Raw genomic sequence first — 19416 nt, 5'->3', positions numbered from 1 at the left:
AGAAGTGATTCCCCTGAAACTAAAGGGCGCTTTTCAGATGAAATTTGCGGTATTATAGCGCCATCTAGCATCATGTTTATGTACTGCATGTTTAATTAAGTGAAACCCAATGTTAGAATAGAATAGAATAGAATTTTATTGTCGTTGTTTTGAACAACGAAAGACTGTTTAGCAGCTCACAAGGTTTTGGCATAATAGACAAATAAAAAATAAAATAGACAAGAAGAGAGGTATTCCAAAAGGTAATATATACAATGGTTAGTGCAAGATATTGCAGTGCACACTGGAGCAAATTAAACAAAAACAACAGTGCAGAATACAGTATACATAGTATTGTTATATACTCTAGGAATGTATATCAGGATATATGAATAATAAACATAAGTGTAACAGTATAAGATTTGTGTAAACATATGAGAGGTGTTTACAGATTAGTGCAAATATGCAGTGTTGTGTGTGCGTGTGTATTATTGCACTTGTAGACCTGAGACATTGGTTTATTGTTCAGTATTGCTTGGGAGAAGCAGGAGGGAAGGAGGAGGATTTATGCATTTGACTGCCTGTGGGAAGAAACTGTTCTTTAATCTGTTAGTCCTCATTTTGATTGTTCTGTATCTCTTCCCATAGGGCAGAGGGGAAAACAGGTGATGTCCAGGGTGAGTGGGGTCCATTTACACTTACACTTAGTGAAATTAGCATATTTTAAAAGAATGTCATAAAGATAGGGTTAAATATAATATATTAACTATTAGTTTAACTTTGAAATAATACCATTTCAAAATCTTTGCCATAAACAAAGGAGAAAAATCCATTTCCTGCCTAGAGTGTTGTTCTAGAGTTTCCCTGTGGATCATATGACCCCTGCATCTGATCCAGAATCCAGCTGCACAACTAGTTTTCTATCTCCACTGGCTTCTGGCAGATGTTTGCCCATAAAATTAAAAATGGACCCTCACCTAGCTGACAGAAATGATCAAACCCTGCTCTGCACCATGTCTCCTTGAAGCCTCTAGAATGGCCTGACTTGACCTCCATCCCTCAAGGAAGACATGCAACAATGTCTTCTCTGTCCTGGCACCAAAGTGATGGAATGAACTTCCCCTGGCCGCCACAACAGCTGAGTCACTGGCTGTCTTCAAACAAACACTGAAGATCTACTTCTTCACCAAATGAACATCAAGTTTAAATAATAATAATAAAAAATTTGCACTGTTTTTGTTGTTGTACCAACTCACTGCACTAACTCCTCTCCAAAAGGGTTTTAGGTTGACAGTACTCTAAGATACTGACCTATTGTACTAGCAAGAGGATATATTTTTAATGGAGACTATGAAGCACTGTGAGTTGCCCGGGATGAGGGTGTCTGGCAGATGTATATATAAATGCAAATGTTCTCATGTTGGTGACAGTGATTGCATGCTTATTTAAAAACTGTTTACTCTCTGAAGCACCTAAAACATCAAATATTTTAAATGACCGGGGTGTGATATTGCCCTCAAATGAAAACCTCAAATGTTAACCAAAATAAAACACACGAATAGCTGATAGAGAGGATCTTATTAGTATTAGTGGAAATATAGCTAATAATCATACACCGAATACAAACAACATACAGTATGTATACATTCTAGTAATTTTTTTTAGATTGTCACTGAAAAAGACACTGAAAATCACAGATAGGACACAGACCCTACATCCAAAACACAGGAACTAACAGGAACTAAAAAAATCTAATAATACAGTCTAACTAATCTCAACCCATCTGTAGCATTCTTAACCTTAGTCAGCAACTGGCTTAATCGTATTGTTATTGCAACACACAGGCCTCAAATGAATCAGATAAACGAAGCAAAAGCAGTTGGTTAGTGTGATGAGGAGGAGGAGGAAGGGGCCAGGCTGGGAGGACGCACGCCTGGCACTGAGGTGTCTAATCAGCGGGAGAGGGGGAGGAAGGAGCGGCTGGAGACGTTTGACACACACACACACGCACACACACACACGCTTTATGGTTGTGCTACAGTTGAGTTCTGTTTATTATTAAAACTTTACGCTGGAGTTCACTCGGTTCCCTCCTTGCCCATCCGTGAAGTTTGTTACACTGGTGCAGAAACCCGGGAAGAGAGAGAGGGACGCGCTGCTGGAGAGCCGAGCGGCTGCGGGAGGATCGCGGCGCCGAGGAAGTGTGATGCTGGAGCGGCTGCCGGAGGACGGAGGAGTCGCTGCCGTCCGCCTGGAGGTCCAGTGCCAGCGCCCGGCGTCGTGGGGGATCGCTTCCCGGCTCGCCGAGGACCAGATCACGGCGTGTCTGGGGACCAGGGAACCAGTTTTTCTTTTCTCTCTCTCTCTCACTCTTGCTCTGTCTCTCCTGCTCGCTCCTCCTCTCTCCCCTCTTCCTCCCCTCGTCTCTCCTTTCGCTCCCAGGACGCGGGGCCGGCCGCCGGAGGACGTAGCCGAGAGGGGAGGAGGGGGCTGTCCGTCAGGCCGGAGGCATTAACCTGGCCGCGGAGGAGGGAGGGGCCAGGCTGGGAGAACTCACTCCTGGCCCCGAGTTGTCTAACCGGTGGGAGAGAGGGATAAAGGAGACGCTGGAGACGCCTGAGAGAGAGAGAGAGAGAGAGAGAGACAGAGACAGACACACACACGCACTTTGGTTGTGCTGCGTTTGTGGCTTGTTATGTTTGAGTTGTGTTTAATAATAAACTTTATGTTGGTGTTCACTCGGTTCCCACCTCCTCCTTGTCCATCCGTGAAGTCTGTTACAGATTGATAGCAAATAATGTCTTGTATGTAGTTAGGCATGAACCTGGCACACTAGTAGTGAGAAGAGGGAAAAGTAACAGTAGTGGTTAAATGTAATGGTAAAGACATGTTCTCTTAGCAAGTCAGAAAACCTTTTAATTCCCCATCACCAATCCATTACAACTTCAACATGTACATACCTGCTTTCCTTATGCTGCTCATCTATCTGCTCTATGCTCATCTATCTCTTTTTCTTGTCTTTTTCTGACACCACAAGTTAACAGAGGAACTCTATTACCTTTAAGTATTTTTATGTAAATTTATGGCAAATTAAGGGCCTTTTGACTTCAGTGGTACCTCATCTAGAAGAGCTTTTTGCAGAAAGGAGGAAAAAATGCACACAGACAGAGCTTCAGGACTCTTTATTCCCACTGATCTAAAGATAGGACCAAGGAATTTTAATAAAGAACAAGAATGGGTTGTACAATACCCATGCAAGTACTGGCACAAAAACATGCAAACAGATACACACATGTCAAAGAATGAGTCAGTATTCAAATATACAAGGGTAATGAATTACTAAATACTTGCAGGTTAAGTGGTGCCTTCCCAGCAACTGGCTTTCTAAAACTCCATTCATCCAGTGCTGTGTTTCTGTCTCCTCTGTCGCCTGCTTAGCTCAGATTCCGCATCCCTCTCTCCTGACATCAGAGAACCAGACAAACAGAGACTGGAATTTCTACCATTAACCTCAGCATTAAATAAAAAACCCTGCAATCACTTTCTCACCCAAATCTAACAATTTCAGATTATGAAAACACTATTTTTGATTACATTTGCACAGTTTGGTCATCACAACAACCCACTATCCCTTAAATGTCTTGTAATAACATACACATTTGTCTCACAAAACCCACATACATAAGCTTATCATTTTTATGTTTATTTGTCTACATATAGCATGTACTTTATGCTACTCTGTGCCAATGCATTCACATATGGATATGTTTTGGATTTATGAATGTATTTGCATAGATTTATGAATCAAATAATCTTTGGATTTGACATTTCCCATTGTCTATGTGGAGGAGGACAGTGGCCAGGAGACCTGCTGTATAAGCAGTGATAGGGCATTTCCTAATGTGTTTGCACAGGGGCCAAAGGAGAAAGAGGCTCTGACGCAGAAGGGCCCATTGCCTGCTGCCTTCTTTACAATGGAAGGCCCCAACACCAAACACAGTCCTAAATGTCACAAAGACGCCAATCCATGATAAGGAGGAGGATGTTTCCAGATTGGCCATTGCCAAGGCAGGTCTCTACCCCACACCCAAACCTTACTTGGTTTAAAAGGCGTGACAGCACCTGCATGATGGTAGAGAAAGCGAAGCGCAACATTGCAGCAACAGCGCATAATAGACATCACACGTTCGACAAGCCTTCTCATTGTAGGGGCGCATTAGTGTAACAAGTGTGTGTATCGCATTGAGAGATGATATATATCATCTATTAAAAACAAGGCTCAATTAAACTCTGTACTGGACAGTTATTTTTGCTTGTAAAAGCCTGAAAAGCTAGATCTGAAATATATAGTGTCCCAGACAAAGCCAAGATGCAGAAAGGATGCATGCTGAAATTAATGTCAGTAGTAGCAATGTTGATTTTAGCTCCAGCTGTGGATGCTGCACCAATAACCTCAGAAGTACCAGACCTTCAACAGGCATCATTAAGAGGTAAAGTCTCTGATTATAGTCAAATAATTTTCTCTTGTAATAACTTTAACATGATTTTCTGTTGTACATAAGGAAATTGAATTATAAACATATACAATTTCAACAATTGATATTGTGATTGAAATCAATTAGGCTTTACGTCTGATGTTGACTTGCTTTAATCAGCCAATGATCCCATTCTCTGTCATAATATGTCTGTGATTGTAGGTGCAGAAAGTAGACTGTTAGCAGAATTTGATTAATAATTGTGATGTATTATATAATATATAATATACAGTAATAGAATGAATGACAGTAGTGTATGATTTCTGAAAACTCCCTACATTAATAACAGAATATTTCTAAAAGTGATGCTCTTTATTGTATAACAAAACATTATTTTCAATAATAAAATATTTTCGTTGTTTTAATATTGTTCAATATGTAAGGGACTAAAATAATTTTAAAAACGGATATCTTTATATTTGGCAGTCTTGTTCGCAAGTTTGCATGTGACAGCATCATGTCTATACAGTCCAATCCCTAGCAACTCCCTGACATTCCCAAAACCATATTTTACAACTTTGTAGATGTGTTTTATGATACAAGTTATTTAATTCTGTCTATGAAAGAGACAGTATGAAAGAGCAAAGACTTAAACATTTCCTGCTGAATCTATTCTCTTTTGAATGCTTCAGCTTCCCATTAATGGGTGCCTGCTACGTGATCCAGTAGATTTTTTATATTGAAATATAATATATTGAAATATAAAAATATAAAAAGAGTACAAGTTGGAACAGAATACAGTGAACATAGCGTTGCATAGTGGTATAATGCCACTGAGACCACAAGTACTCATATGTTTAATATCCTGTTTTAATCCTAAGGTGACAAGAAACCAACAGATCCTTGGACGAATGGCCCAGACATCCATGATATGACTACGTATTTTGATGGACAGGAAATGACAGTGCCTGTAAGACCTTCAGGTAGCTTAGACAAAGCCACAAGCAGTCCACATTATCTGGACAAAATATTGGCAGCAACTAACGGTCAAGGCCAAACACTGAAGATTGCTTCAGTTCCAGTTGATTCTGATGGACTAGAAAACATAGTAGCAGCAACCAGTGGTTTGGATAGCCAGCTTAACCTAGGCTCTGTAATGGATGACCATGAAATAGAGGAGCATGCGCCAATGGAAGAGAGCAGTGTTCACAAACCACTGAAGCTAACACCAGTAAGCGTTATTTCAAATAAACAAAGCAAGACTTTGTTAGAGAGCAAAGGTGCTAAGAGAAATCCAGCCAGCAGCACACCAGATAGACGAGAGAGGATTCTGCATATGCTGAGTGCTCTCGAGGAGCTTCACAGGTCACTGAACAGTACACTGAACAGCCGTCTCACCATCATAACAAGAGGTAAGAGAAAGAAGAAGCTTTTACCATAGCTGCTCATTTCTTGCTGCAAACTATTACTAGTGTGAATCATATTTACTCATGCTAAGATAAACATTATAATACTAAGAACAATATTTTGATAATAAATTAACATTAAAATTGTATTATATGATTGTTTCCAGTAACATAACCCCTTAAATTCCCAGGAAAATTCTCATCAAAAAAGTACTAAACTTGACTCTTCCTTATCTATGATGTAATACCCACAAGTACATCTTTTCTAATTTTACTGTGTAGCTTTTATATGGGAAGGCACATGCAGTCTAACTTAAAGCCTTACACTAAAAGCTAATTAAAGATAAATGATTCAATCTTTTCTTTTCTTTTCTTTTTTTTTTTTTAGAATTATGCTGCACATTTAACGATACTAACGATACAAAAGACATAGACTTGAGGGTACCACCCCAATGACATAGAAAGTAACAATATAGTATCCTTGATTTCTTACAGTGCAGTGGATTTATATTCTTCACTCTCATAAGTCTATGCCTTTCCTATTAGTTTCACTGTATGCTCACTGAACAGTATGCTTTAGGATGAGTAACTGAGTAAACCAGGACTTTAAGGGGTTAACTGGATTCCCTGGTACTTGCAATGTATAAAACTGTATGTTTCTGTGTTCTGATCTGTTTCAAGGTAATAGCAACAGTCGCAGTTCAGGAAAAAAGAGTAAAATGGTAGGTTTAGAATTGTTGACTATACAAGTAAACGGGTATAAAGTATCTTAGAAACCGTTCCATATGGATTTTTTTTTCCAGTGTTGCTAATCAGTCATTTTGGCAACTTTTGCCATGATTGCAGATCACAGAGGGCAACATGAAATCAACTACAGTGTCATCTGTGGTCAGCAAAGGTGCTTCACCAAGGGCTAGCACTGATCTCCTGAATGGAAAGGCATTCAAAAAGTCTTTGCCATCAACTCCCAAGAAAACTAACAAGAGAGGTGGGCTGAAATTAAACAGTAAAATTCAATTTAATAGTGCCTGACATATACAGTTAATTTTCTGTTAAAGTAATACAAATGTATAAAAAGATAACATTTATTAACAACTGCTTTTTGTTTGTCTGCTTTTTTTTAACAGTTTGCTTCTGGAAATACTGCTCTCAAAATTAAGCATTTCTCACACTTCAATATCGCATTCTAACATGAGCCCATGCTCATCAGCAAACAAATCTAAGGCCACTTCTAACTGATGCTTCAACAACATACTTAACATGACTTACCCCAGTGACCTCGTATGACGTGTGTAGCCTCACTGCACGAAAGCCTGTTAACCTCCTTCTACAAGTCAGTGTTGTATGACATAAATAAAACTTTACAAGCATGCAAAAAAAAAAAAAAAAAAGGTCCTGATAATAAACAAAACTTTATTTTTGTACCTCCCGTTCTTGGTGATCATTGTGAAATATTAAAGGAATTTGAAAAGACAAAAGTTCAAAGAGCTCAGGTACAAATGTAGTTTGCTCTTCAGAGGAACTGCTTTTCTTCCCCTTCAGCCCTTTCACATTATCTGAATGTTTGCTCAAGCTCCAGCCAAAATTCTCTAGGTGAGGGTCTCTCTGGTGACAAAGTATATTTAGTAACCAATAAACCCAAGCTGTTGATATTATGGCTTTAAAATTTATTTGATTGTTCTGAGGGCTGCTAGCAGTGTAACCTCGACAACCAATTAACAAGTCTGTCCAAGTCAGTGGGAGACATGTGGAAGAGTGATGAGAGATTGGACCCAACACATCTGCCAGCCTTTCTTCTCTTTGTCCTTCCTCCCAATCCCTTTTTAAACCTGTTTTTTACAAGCTTCAGTAACGTGAAATAAATCACAAGCTAAGCTTGTCATGTTAGGAGAGCGTCAAAGTTACAAAAACCTTCCAAAACTGTCGTCAGTTCTTTTAAACAAAGTTTTAAATTCAAAGCACCATGACACATTCTCAGGGGTTACTTAAATATTATTACTTCAATGGTGACATACAGTATAGTGCACATAAATAATAATAATAATAAGAAGAAGAAGAAGAAATAGACACTTTTTTTGCTCACTGATTTAATAGACATAATAATGAACAATACATTAATATGCATTATCAAATCAAATCAAATTTTATATATATAGCACAAATAAACACAACAATAGTTGACCATTGTGCTGTACATAAAAGACAAAAGATAAATATCTAAAAAAGAGACAAGTTAATACAGCAATCAAGTATTTCATTACTTCTTTTTGTTATAATAATATTTTATTATATTAATTAAAGCGTATTTTTGTTATATATCTGAGAAAATCCCTGTCAGACTTTAGGAATCACATAAAATGATTAGTTCTATTTTCTGATGGAAAAACTCGGCAGAAAACTAATAGATATGACAAATTACAAGACGAATATATGAAGTATAAACAAATAAAGAATCTTTAACATATCAAGCCCATGGCATCCTCCTTTATGAGAGATAAAAATGCATAAATTGCTTACAGATAAAGCTTAACTATTATTATAACGATATGCAAAGAAGTTTTTTCTCTCTCTCTCTCTCTCTCTCTCTCTCTCTCTCACACACACACACACACACACACACACTCTCTCTCTCTCACACACTCTTTCCTCTCATACTCTCTTACTCTCACTCTGTCACACTCTCTCACACTCTCAATCCCTCACAGTCTCACACACTCTCTCTCTCCTCTCTCACACTCTTTCCTCTCACACTCTTTCTTACTCTCACTCTCTCTCCTCTCTCACATTCTCTCTCACTCTCAATCCCTCACACTCTCACACACTCTCTCTCTCCTCTCTCACACTATTTTCTTTCACACTCTTTCTTACTCTCACTCTTTCTCCTCTCTCACATTCTCACTTTATCTCTGTCACTATCTCAATGTCTCACACTCTCTCTCTCTCTCTCTCTCTCTCTCGCTCTCTCTCTCACCCTCAATCTCTCACACTCTCACGCTATCTCTGTCACTATCTCAATCTCTCACACTCTCACACACTCTCTCTCTCTCTCTCTCTCTCTCTCTCACACACACACACATACATTTTTTCTCACTCTCTCTCACACACTCTCTCTCCTCTCTCACACACTCTCTCTCTCTCGCTCTCTCTCTCACCCTCAATCTCTCACACTCTCACGCTATCTCTGTCACTATCTCAATCTCTCACACTCTCACACACTCTCTCTCTCTCTCTCTCTCTCTCACACACACACATACATTTTTTCTCACTCTCTCTCACACACTCTCTCTCTCCTCTCTCACACTCTCTCTCTCTCTCTCTCTCTCTCTCTCTCTCTCTCTCACACACACACATACATTTTTTCTCACTCTCTCTCGCACACTCTCTCTCTCCTCTCTCACACACTCTCTCAATCTCTCATTCTCTTACTTTTTCTCTCACTCCCTCACACACTCTCTCAATCTCTGTAGTCTAAGTATACCTTCACACAGCTCCATCTATTTTCAGCGAGCACCAAACTTATATTATCTTTTTGACAACATCCATATAAGCAAACTCAATCTCTCGTTCTGCAGGACAGGTGCTGGTAAACTCTTCCCTCTGGTAGGCAGAGTTCAGGTATCGCCAAATCCCCTTCATGTCAGCTGGAATCTCAAAATTTCTATACTTCTTTGCAACAATCTGAGCCAAAATATAATAATGCAATCACTGTGCAGCATCATAAGTTTACTAAAATACCTTAAATGAAGCATCAGCTAGTTTTTGAAAGCTATCAGTCAATAGTTAGGCTTAAAATGAATTACCTAAATGTTAAAGGTTTGATTCAGGCTCTCATCTAAATTGAATGACATGTTTGCATACATATTGTAGTCCCAACAAATAAGACACAATACCGTGATGATGTGTAGTTTGGGAAGCAGGTTGCAGTCAGCAAGAGTTAGGTCTGGTCCATCCAGGAAATTGCGTGTTGATGGTCCTGGGTCATCAGGGTTGTTGGCATCAATCTCCTCTGGCAAAGGAGACTGCAAGTAATCATCCAATTTCTTCAGGGACTTCAACAGAGCTTTCTCCAAGCCTAAAGAATGCACATAATAATAATAATAATAATAATAATAATAATAATAATAATAAAGAATTCCACAAAGGCCAATTTTTTTAAAAGTTGAATTATTTACCATTGCTTGCATATTTGTGAGAGTTCTTGATATAGGCAGAAAACTTGGAAAATACATCGATTCCTGCGATGTTTGACTCTGGGTGTTTAACAGCCAATTTTGGATACCTTTAGAAGCATTGATATATGGTAAATGACAAAGAGTAAACAGGAACACCAACTAAAGCAACAACTGCACTCTAAACAATTGTGGTTGAACAGATTAAAAAATATATTAAAAAAATATATATTGGGTCCTGTACCGTGGCGGTGTAAGCCTTTCCTCGAGAAATTCCTCAATCTTGTTAACATCCACCAACACTTCACCATTAAAGGTCATAAAAGGTGGGTTGGTTCCTGGTGCAAGGTTTTGCAAATCAGCTGGTTTCCTATAAGATACAAATCTACCAATCAGAATAACAAGAGCATGATACAGCTCTTATGAAAGTATTTCATCACCCAACATGAAATCTGCTTGTACTAAAACACATTCATCAATATCACCACACAGAAATGATATACTTCTTGAGATCCACAGTTGTGACATTAAAGATGACTCCTTTTAGCCAAAGGATCATGAAGAGTCTCTGAGAGAATGGACAGTTGCCAATGCTTTCCCCATCAATTCCTGCCTGCAAAACAATACAGTACATCCTCAGTGAGAAGCGATGAAAACACAAATCTGTGCAAACATGAATGAAAGTGTCATAATCATTGCAAAGAAGGAAAGAAAGAAAGAAACCACTTGTCAAAACACTCCTCTGTGATAATGATACCTGAGTAATTCTGAGATTTAGGTTAATGAGATTTCAAGAAATACACATACACTACATGGTTAAAAGTACAGTATGTGGACACCTGACCATCACAGACATGCTTTTTGAACATCCCTTTCCAGATTTAGTTCCCCTTTTACTGTTATAATAACCTCCACTCTTCTCCTTCCTTTCCTTGTCCATTCAGCTACAAGAGCATTAGTGAGGAGGCCTGGGGTGCAGTCAGCATTCACATTCATCCCAAAGGTGTTCATTGGGGTTGAGGTCAGGGCTCTGTGCAGGACACTCGAGTTCTTCCACTCCAATCTTGGCAAACCATGTCTTCATGGAGCTCGCTTTGTGCACAGGGGCATTGTCATGCTGGAACATTTAATATTGGAACATACTTGGGTCTTTTAGTTCCGGTGAAGGGAAATTGTAATGCTACAGCATACGAACGCATTCTAGACAATTATGTTCTTCCAATTTTGTGGCAACGGTTTGGGGAAGAACCATATAAGGGTGTGATGGTCATGTATGCACAAACTTTTGGCCATATACAGTAGATTCTCAGTAGCCTCTCTCTCTCTCTCTCTCTTTTTAAAATACAGGTCTACCTCTAAAAATGTTAGGTAGCAGCAAGTAATAAGTAATAGTAATAAGAGCAAAGAGCTTAATCACTATCAATATGTGTCTAATTGTGGTGTGAGACATCCAGAAAAAAACAGATGCAAGATTGTATAGATTGTATCCATCACCTGAATTAAGTTAATTAAAAATATATAGTATTCATCTATATATTTTGAACTATATGAAATTTAGCTTTAAGAATTTCTTACCTTCACAAACAGCTCAATACTGGGGAATCCAAACTTTTTAGCTGCTATATCAAACCAAGCCATTCTAGATAGTCAATGGTTTAGAAAAGTAGCAGTGTATAGCAGCATCTTTCTCACTTCTGACCTTTACATTGCAGATCTGCATTTTTAGATTTGCAGACTTAAATATCTGCACTATGCTGTTTTAGACCGTAATCCCAAAATATACATTATTATTTATTTAGTAATGTATTGAAATGGCTGCCTGTCCTGAAATGCTAATGTTCTGGAAGAGTCCAGGGTGGACTAAGATATGCCAGTATGAGACCGCAAGAATCCTTGATAAAACAATTGTTCTTTGTTGTAGAACACAGCATCAGTAAATGGACTGTTTATGTGAGCCAGTCTTCTGAATTTTTTCCAGTTGCCTACTGTAGTTCTTTGTTCTGAAATGGACAGGCACACAAAACTCAAGTGTCGAGTGGATAAACAACTTTCAAACATGTATTTATTGATGTTCTTTAGTTTTTGAAATACATCTACTGTATCTGGAGCAACAATTCAGCTTCACTCCAAACGGTACATGTGTAAACAAATGATTTTGGCAATATTTATGTATGTACTATGTGCAGATTTTTTTTTCTTCTGATCATGCTGTAAACACTTGTAAAACACCTTTACAGCAGTTGTGCCATAACTCTACTATAATACTACTATGCAGATCAACTTTAAAACCCTGTCAATTTAGAACCACGTGAAGTACTTTTTGCTGTACTTGGCTTTCAGGGGGGTTTATATTGTGAGTGTACACCAATCAGCCTTAAAACCACTGACAGATGAAGTGAATAACATCGATTATCTCGTTACAGTGGCAGCTGTCAAGTTGAACAGTCAGTTCTCAAAGTTGATGTGTTGGAAGCAGAGTAGCTACTGTAGCACAAATTGGTGAAAGAGTTAACGCTGGCTATGATAGAAAGGTGTCAGAACACACAGTGCATCGCAGCTTGCTGCGTATGGGGCTGTGCAGCCTCAGACCGGTCAGAGTGCCCATGCTGACCCCTGTCCACCACCAAAAGCGCCTACAATGAGCACTTGAGCATCAGAACTGGACCATGGAGCAATGGAAGAAGGTGGCCTGGCTATTATGTGGATGGTCAGGTGTGTGTGTGTGTCGCGTTCCCGGGGGACGAGATGGCACCAGGATGTACTATGGGAAGAAGGCAAGCTGGTGGAGGCAGTGTGATACTCTGTGCAATGTTCTGCTGTGAAACCTTGGGTCCTGGAATTCATGTGGATGTTACTTTGACATGAACCACCTACCTAAATATTGTTACAGACTAAGAACACCACTTCATGGCAACAGTATTCCCTAATGGCAGTGGCCTCTTTCAGCTGGATAATGCACCCTGCCACACTGCAAAACTTGTTCAGGAATGGTTTGAGGAACATGACAAAGTGTTCAAGGTGTTAGTACCAATTTCCCCAGATCTCAATCCGATCGAGAATCTGTGGGATGTGATGGACAAACAAGTCTGATCCATGGAGGCCCCACCTCGCAACTTACAGGACTTAAAGGATCTGCTGCTAACATCTTGGTGCCAGATACCACACACACCTTCAGAGGTCTTGTACAGTACATGCCTCGATGAGTCAGAGCTGTTTTGGCAGCACAAGGGGGACCTACACAATATTAGGCAGTGGTTGTAATGTTATGGCTGATCGATGTATACCTCAAAGACATTATGTACTTTGATGATGATGATGTACTGTTTCATAAGTGATAGTGTTTTTTTCCTTCTTACACACAATGCACCTTCCATTTGAAACTGCACACACAGTAGCATTTAGCTACGGTAACACAAAAGTCTGTAGAAATACATGAATACTTTTAAAATAGACATTTTTCATAATTCTTCCATGTGTGCATGGTAAACAAGTCTGCATAGCATAAAAAATTGTATAAGGTCTTTTATAAAAGTTTGTTTTCATCATAGAAAGTAGAACAGAGTATAATAGTGTAGTGCAAATCCAAACTCTCCTAACTCTCTTAACAAAGGGTGTAAAAGCTGTTGAAAAAATGTTTTTGTAAAAGTCTTATTATGGATATTATTATCTTATTATGTTAGGAAATACGCCAATTTCCTAACAAATATCAGGATGTACAAACCCACTTTCAGCAGATGTGATTTTCAACAATGCCTTCAGGCTTTGCTATGGAATGTGTCTACTATTTCTTTCTGTCTTGTCTGGGTTTTTTTTGCCGTTGAGGTGCACCAGAAGACAAACATATGCAAAAAATCAGAAGCTAATTTGCAAACAATTAGCATGTTATACCAACTTCAACCACAACAAGCAGCTAAATTCTTTCTCCTTACCCTTCTGACAACAGAGTACAAACAGAGGGCACTCAAGCTCCATAGACTGGAGGTGGTTATGGCTTAGCCGACTTGTCAAGGGATAAATATAATAATAATAATAATAATAATAATAATAATAATAAAGAGTACATTCATAACACCAATCATAGGAGAATAAATTCACAGGAAGACATATTTTAAAAATGAACGACAGATTCTGTGGCAATGGCAAGAAACAAACACAAACAAATTGCAAGAAAAGATAAGTGAGGAAAAAATAAATCAGAATTCTGTGGGTCATATCACAGTTTACACAGTTTACCCAGGATTAACAGACTAAAAGATGAAATTCTTACATTACAGAGTTCTCTACATCAAATCGGTCAGTTGAAAAGCGTGTGAACAAGGTAACATATTGTGCAGGTTGGAGAAGTATGCATAAATCGCTACATCGCTAATATAAACTATGTATAAATATTTATTGCACTAAGAATATAGTAAAATAAATCTGTGCATAATAGCAATGTAAACCATAAGAAAGTGACAAGCACATGTAAACTTTTGTGTAAAGTAAAGAGACGTGTGATGCAGTTTAAAGTCTGGCCATGACAGTGTGGTGCTGTTCTAATCTAATCTAAATCTAATAGCCTGTGGGAAAAAACTGAGTCTGTTTGTGCATGTAATAATGCTGCAATATCGTCTGCCAGAGGGGAGCAGCATGAGCAGGCTGTGGTTTGGGTGGCTGGGAACTTTTATGATCCATAATGGGCGTAATGTCCTAAAGGAGGGGAGCTTCCCCTCCAGTGATCCGCTGGGCAGGTCGTACTACATGCTGTTTGGTGAGGAGCAGTGCAGTTCCCGAACCAGCAGGTCACGTTTTGGGTTAGGATGCTCTCAATAGTTCAGATATAGAATGACCTGAGGATTCTGGGCCTCAGGGAGGAACCTCTTAAGGAGACTGAGGTTAAAGACACATTGATGTGTTTTCTTGACAACAGCTCCGGTGTGCTCTGACCAACTGTCTACTGTAGCTTTATTTATGGTAAGTGATGTGTATGATCCTGCCTGTTTTCCGGATCCATGATCAGTTCCATTGTCTCGTCCATGATCAGGATGAGGTTGTCTTCCTCACTCCACAGTGCTACCGTTCTGACCCCCTCTCTGTAGGTCTCTTCATTGGTGTTGGAGGCCAGGCCTCTAACTGTTGTGTCATCCGCATTTGCCAAAGATGTTCAGTTCCTTGTGGCCACCCAGTCATCCTTGAGGTCACCTGTGTTACAGGTTAATAATGAGGAAGTGTTGGAGCCTAACCCCACCACCTGCCCTATCAGGAGTTAATTCACTGCAACACAGATGAAGGGAATGCACTCCACCACTGCTTGCTCCAAACCTTGCAATGGGGACACTGGCTTCTTATTGCAGCATGGTGATAGACAGGCAAAACAGCAGTTACTCCAGGAGCACTAGTAGATACTAATAAGAACAGGTATACAGTAATTTAACATTAAAATAATATAAGTGTAGCAGGGACAGCAACACAGACTCATTCTCACTGCTGCAGCAGATGCCATGTAACAAAGGGGTGGGTACAGTCATGAGGCACATACCTGTAGGACATTCACCTTATACAGCAGGGTATTGAGCAGGAAAATGCCTGAAATCCACCTCACTATATAAATGTCTAAATAAACGTTGCAATAAAATGTGCAGCTGGACACATAGAGTCAGTTTTCCGACTGAAAACCTGCTGGCTTCAGTAGTGGGACACCCGTGATGGCCAACCAAATTTCAGTAGGAGCCTGTGCTACCACAGGTCCCATGTAGACAGGATCCTGCCCTTGTGGTCGAAACTGGTATAACATGCTAATTAACAGCTCTTAGCTTTCTTGAAAAATTCAGAATAAGGAGAAAAATATTAGCTGTTCGAAGTTTGTATAACGTACTAATATTTATTTTCCGATTTTTATTATTTTATTGTTAAAATGTTAAGACTGATGCTGGAGTTTTTAAACTGATTGATGTTATACAATGCAGAAAAATAAATAAATAACCAAAAAAAACAACCAACCAACCAAACACAGTTAAATACTCTTTAATTTTTTTTAACCTTATTCTTCAGGGCTTCTGTACACCTTTTTAGGGTTTGGAAAGAGATTTCTGATTACACGTGGATATTAAAATATTAACAGGATGCTTTGTTGTCCAAGTTTCAGCTAGCCGCAGTGGAAGCCTTTAATAGTATAGTATATACCATATAGAGTCAAAAGTATATACATGTAACAGGTGCAGTAGGTAAAGAAATTCAGAAATCTGATTGGTCAGAAGGTACAAATGTCATTTAAGGCATCAAAGTGGTAAATTACTCTAACTATACTTTTTATTATTACTTTGTACTTTTTATTTCACTGTTATTTTATAAGAGAAAGTTAAATTTAAGTCTGGTGATTTAGTATTTACTCGTGACATGTGTGAGTACCTTTACATAGAGAGAGATCTCCCAGTCTGTACGATCAGGACTGTAAACCTTCGTCTCAATCTGATCGAATGTACATCTCTTTGGAGGCTTCACTTCCTCTTTCTGCATCACAACTGGGGGCACCTGCTTCAGGTGAGCTACCTTCTTTGGTGGAAGAGAAACAGGAACATAATTTTCCATCATGATCTCTTGACCTTTGACCTTGGTAATAACCTCTCCTTCATATTCCATGTTAACGTTTCTGTAAAAGCTGCCAGTGGGTACAGGGAGTTCTTGACTCTGCACTTATGAGCTTTCTCTGTCAATCAACCACCTAGGTAATGTCAGTTTACATTCTCCCTCATTCCCTCTCTTCTTTGGCTTCCCTTCTATCACTCAGGCTGTTCCACCCTGTGCAGTGTTTGGGACTTATTCAAAAGCCAAACTTACACACCGCTCTTTACACACTCCTTCCTTTGCAGGTTTTGGCTTCTCCATACTGAACTGCTTTAGTGAGTCTATATCCTCAGTTCCTCCTTTCATAATTAATCCTGTTTGATCCACCTTACCTACTTCATTATTTGCATCATTATCATTTTTTTCTCTATTTGCATCATTATAATTTGATGACATCAGGCTCCACTGGCTCTTTTGTTTCTTTCTCCATGTTCAAAGACACAGGAACTTGTTTCTCTGACTGAATCTGAATGAATCTATTTTCTTTAATATCACTTCCACTGTAAAAGTTAGACACACCTTGTTACTCTTTCACCAGCAAATTTTTTTAAAATCTCCTCAAGCTTATCATTTGCAGGAAAACTGTGTTACTTCTCTGTTTCTCCATATCCAGATCCCTCTACTTTACTGTAACAGGTGACTGAGGTCAGATATACCTGTACATCAGCCATATTTAAACCTAAATTAATGTTCTCCATTGGAACATCATTATTGAACACAGAATTTGGTGCTTTCCTTTCCTCTTGACACTGAATGTCCATTATTCTTACCTTAGAAGATGCCACCAGTTCCTGCTCAGCTATTTTCTCTGCACATTGTCCCTCCTCAGAATGTTCCTTTGGCTTATCCTCCATCTTTATTGAAACTCTTGTTTTTGGGTCTTTACAGAGAATTTCTGATTTCCCCTCAACTTGTTTTTCTACAGCTCTTGCCTTTGCCACTTGAGATTGATGCTCATAAACAGACAAACATGGCTGTTCTTTATGTTCCCTGGTAGTTACTGAAAAAAATTCAGCATTGCTTTGTGGTCTGTTTTGAGTTTGTAGTTCAGTCTGAGGTCGGTGTTCAGTTGCCACAGGTGACTCAACCTCAGCCTGTAATTCAGACACTTGTTCCAGCTCCTTTTCTACCTCTTTATCGAGATCTTTGTTTGGAGCTTCCATTTCTTTAGGCTCTGTATCATTAGCATTATCCATAAACTTTGTGCCCCATTCTCCCGGGTTTACATGCACTATGAGTGGGGCCAATTTTGCTTTCTTTTGTAAATCAGATGCAGAAATTTGGTTGCCAGATGTCTGCTTTCCTGTTGTTCTATCCTCACCTCCCATGCCAATATCCTCATCCACTTCATCTGCTAGTTCAGACTCTTCCCTTTCTTCCTCCTCAGTCTCTAGATGGTCCAAGTCAGTGTGGATCACTGTGATATTAGAAATCTCAGAGGAATGATCCATGCCAGTTTTGGCCTTAGGTATAATACAAAGAGAAAGGTTTGACAAACAATAAGAGGACATTAACTCCTCTTTATAACTGCCAATTCAGAGCTATTGTGATTGCCTTTCCATTCTAGAGGTAACATGGCTTGCTCTGTCTCCGTGCTTTATCTCCACCCCTTTTCTCCAGAGGATTATGGTGAATTTCTAATCCCCACTGCCCACGTGACTTGGCCATTATCCTAAATCTGCTGCACAGGGAACCTGGCTGACCTGGATGTCTGAATAGCAGGGTACACCTTAAACATTACTTACTTGGTAGACATATTCTGCATCTTCTCTGTAACTGAAAAGCCCAGAAATGTCTCAGACATTGTCAGATCACACCTAATTGTCTCCTAAGAGTCAGCAGAACTGCTTCATTGCACCTTGGTATAGATTCTACAAGTTTCTGGAGCTGAACTGGAGGGATGAACACAATTCATCCAAACACGTCTCTCAAACTTCCCCCATAGATATTCAGTTTGGTTGAGATCTGGTGACTGTGAAGGCCATAGCATTTAATTTACATCATTTTCATTCTTATCAAGCCATTCAGTGACCCTTTGTGCTATGTGGAAAGGGGACAGTGTCATTCTGGTAGAGACCACTTCCATCAGGATGTAAATGATTCAACACAGGATAAAGGTGAGCATTTAGAATAACTTTGTATTGAACTGCAGTGACTGTTGCCTCTAAGGAGAGAAGCCAGGGTAAATCAGACCAAACCAGAAAAAATGTGTCCCAAAGAATAAGACAGCCACTGGGTTTCCTTTATTCTGTCACCCATCTGCACTTATATCATATAATACTTTTACAAAGTACACTTTATTCTGCATCTAGAATTTCAGAGGCTATGGCGTTATTATATTCATTTTTTGTGTATCAAGGAAGTTCTTTGTTTTTTTCTGTTCAATATTTCAGATACCATGATTTGATGATTACCAGGATTACAATGTTGCCTTTGGAGACAGTGAGGTCAGTGATATGGCTAAGTGAGATCATGGTCTCTGAAGTGTGGGAAGGGGTACCAGCTTACTGCTAGAAGCATTCTGGGAACCTTGGCCTGGGCATAGGAAGAGCATGAGGAGATGAAAGCGTGGATGAAAGCGTGGATTTTTTCAAGATCTTTCCTGTCACCAGAGCTGCAATGATCTTCCTAGTATTTCTGTGTTTGGTAGAGGCATACATTTTGCTGATGTTGTGTATTAGGGCGTGATGGAAAACTAAAGTTTTGCGGACTTCTCTAGACACGAGTATCCTTCCTAACAGGCACTGGGTTTTTGATCTGGGTGACTCTGTATCTTGCTGTAGT

The 19416-nt window shown here is 39.3% G+C and overlaps 3 protein-coding genes across 3 annotated transcripts; 1 reads left to right on the top strand and 2 right to left on the bottom strand.

Annotated features, from left to right (window-relative positions):
* The first annotated feature begins 3890 nt into the window (after positions 1-3890).
* urp2 (urotensin II-related peptide) lies at positions 3891-7510 on the top strand. The gene is made up of 5 exons (XM_026932107.3): positions 3891-4469; positions 5336-5866; positions 6542-6582; positions 6707-6848; positions 6988-7510. Exons 1-5 carry the CDS (start codon positions 4349-4351, stop codon positions 7017-7019), a joined length of 867 nt encoding a protein of 288 aa, XP_026787908.1. The 5' UTR covers positions 3891-4348; the 3' UTR covers positions 7020-7510.
* A 656-nt stretch (positions 7511-8166) lies between these two features.
* Positions 8167-12121, bottom strand: LOC113537535 (chloride intracellular channel protein 5). The gene is made up of 6 exons (XM_026932056.3): positions 11605-12121; positions 10533-10642; positions 10274-10399; positions 10033-10139; positions 9751-9932; positions 8167-9538 (listed from the first exon to the last, which is right to left on the bottom strand). Exons 1-6 carry the CDS (start codon positions 11665-11667, stop codon positions 9377-9379), a joined length of 750 nt encoding a protein of 249 aa, XP_026787857.1. The 5' UTR covers positions 11668-12121; the 3' UTR covers positions 8167-9376.
* A 3992-nt stretch (positions 12122-16113) lies between these two features.
* Positions 16114-18185, bottom strand: LOC128317529 (uncharacterized). The gene is made up of 2 exons (XM_053229747.1): positions 17403-18185; positions 16114-16560 (listed from the first exon to the last, which is right to left on the bottom strand). Exons 1-2 carry the CDS (start codon positions 18141-18143, stop codon positions 16387-16389), a joined length of 915 nt encoding a protein of 304 aa, XP_053085722.1. The 5' UTR covers positions 18144-18185; the 3' UTR covers positions 16114-16386.
* Between the last annotated feature and the right edge of the window lie 1231 nt (positions 18186-19416).

The sequence above is a fragment of the Pangasianodon hypophthalmus genome, chromosome 26 (genome assembly GCF_027358585.1).
Source record: "Pangasianodon hypophthalmus isolate fPanHyp1 chromosome 26, fPanHyp1.pri, whole genome shotgun sequence".
In the NCBI taxonomy this organism is placed as follows: Eukaryota; Metazoa; Chordata; class Actinopteri; order Siluriformes; family Pangasiidae; genus Pangasianodon; species Pangasianodon hypophthalmus.
Note: the sequence above shows the minus strand (reverse complement) of the source record. Positions and strands in the feature narration are given on the sequence as shown.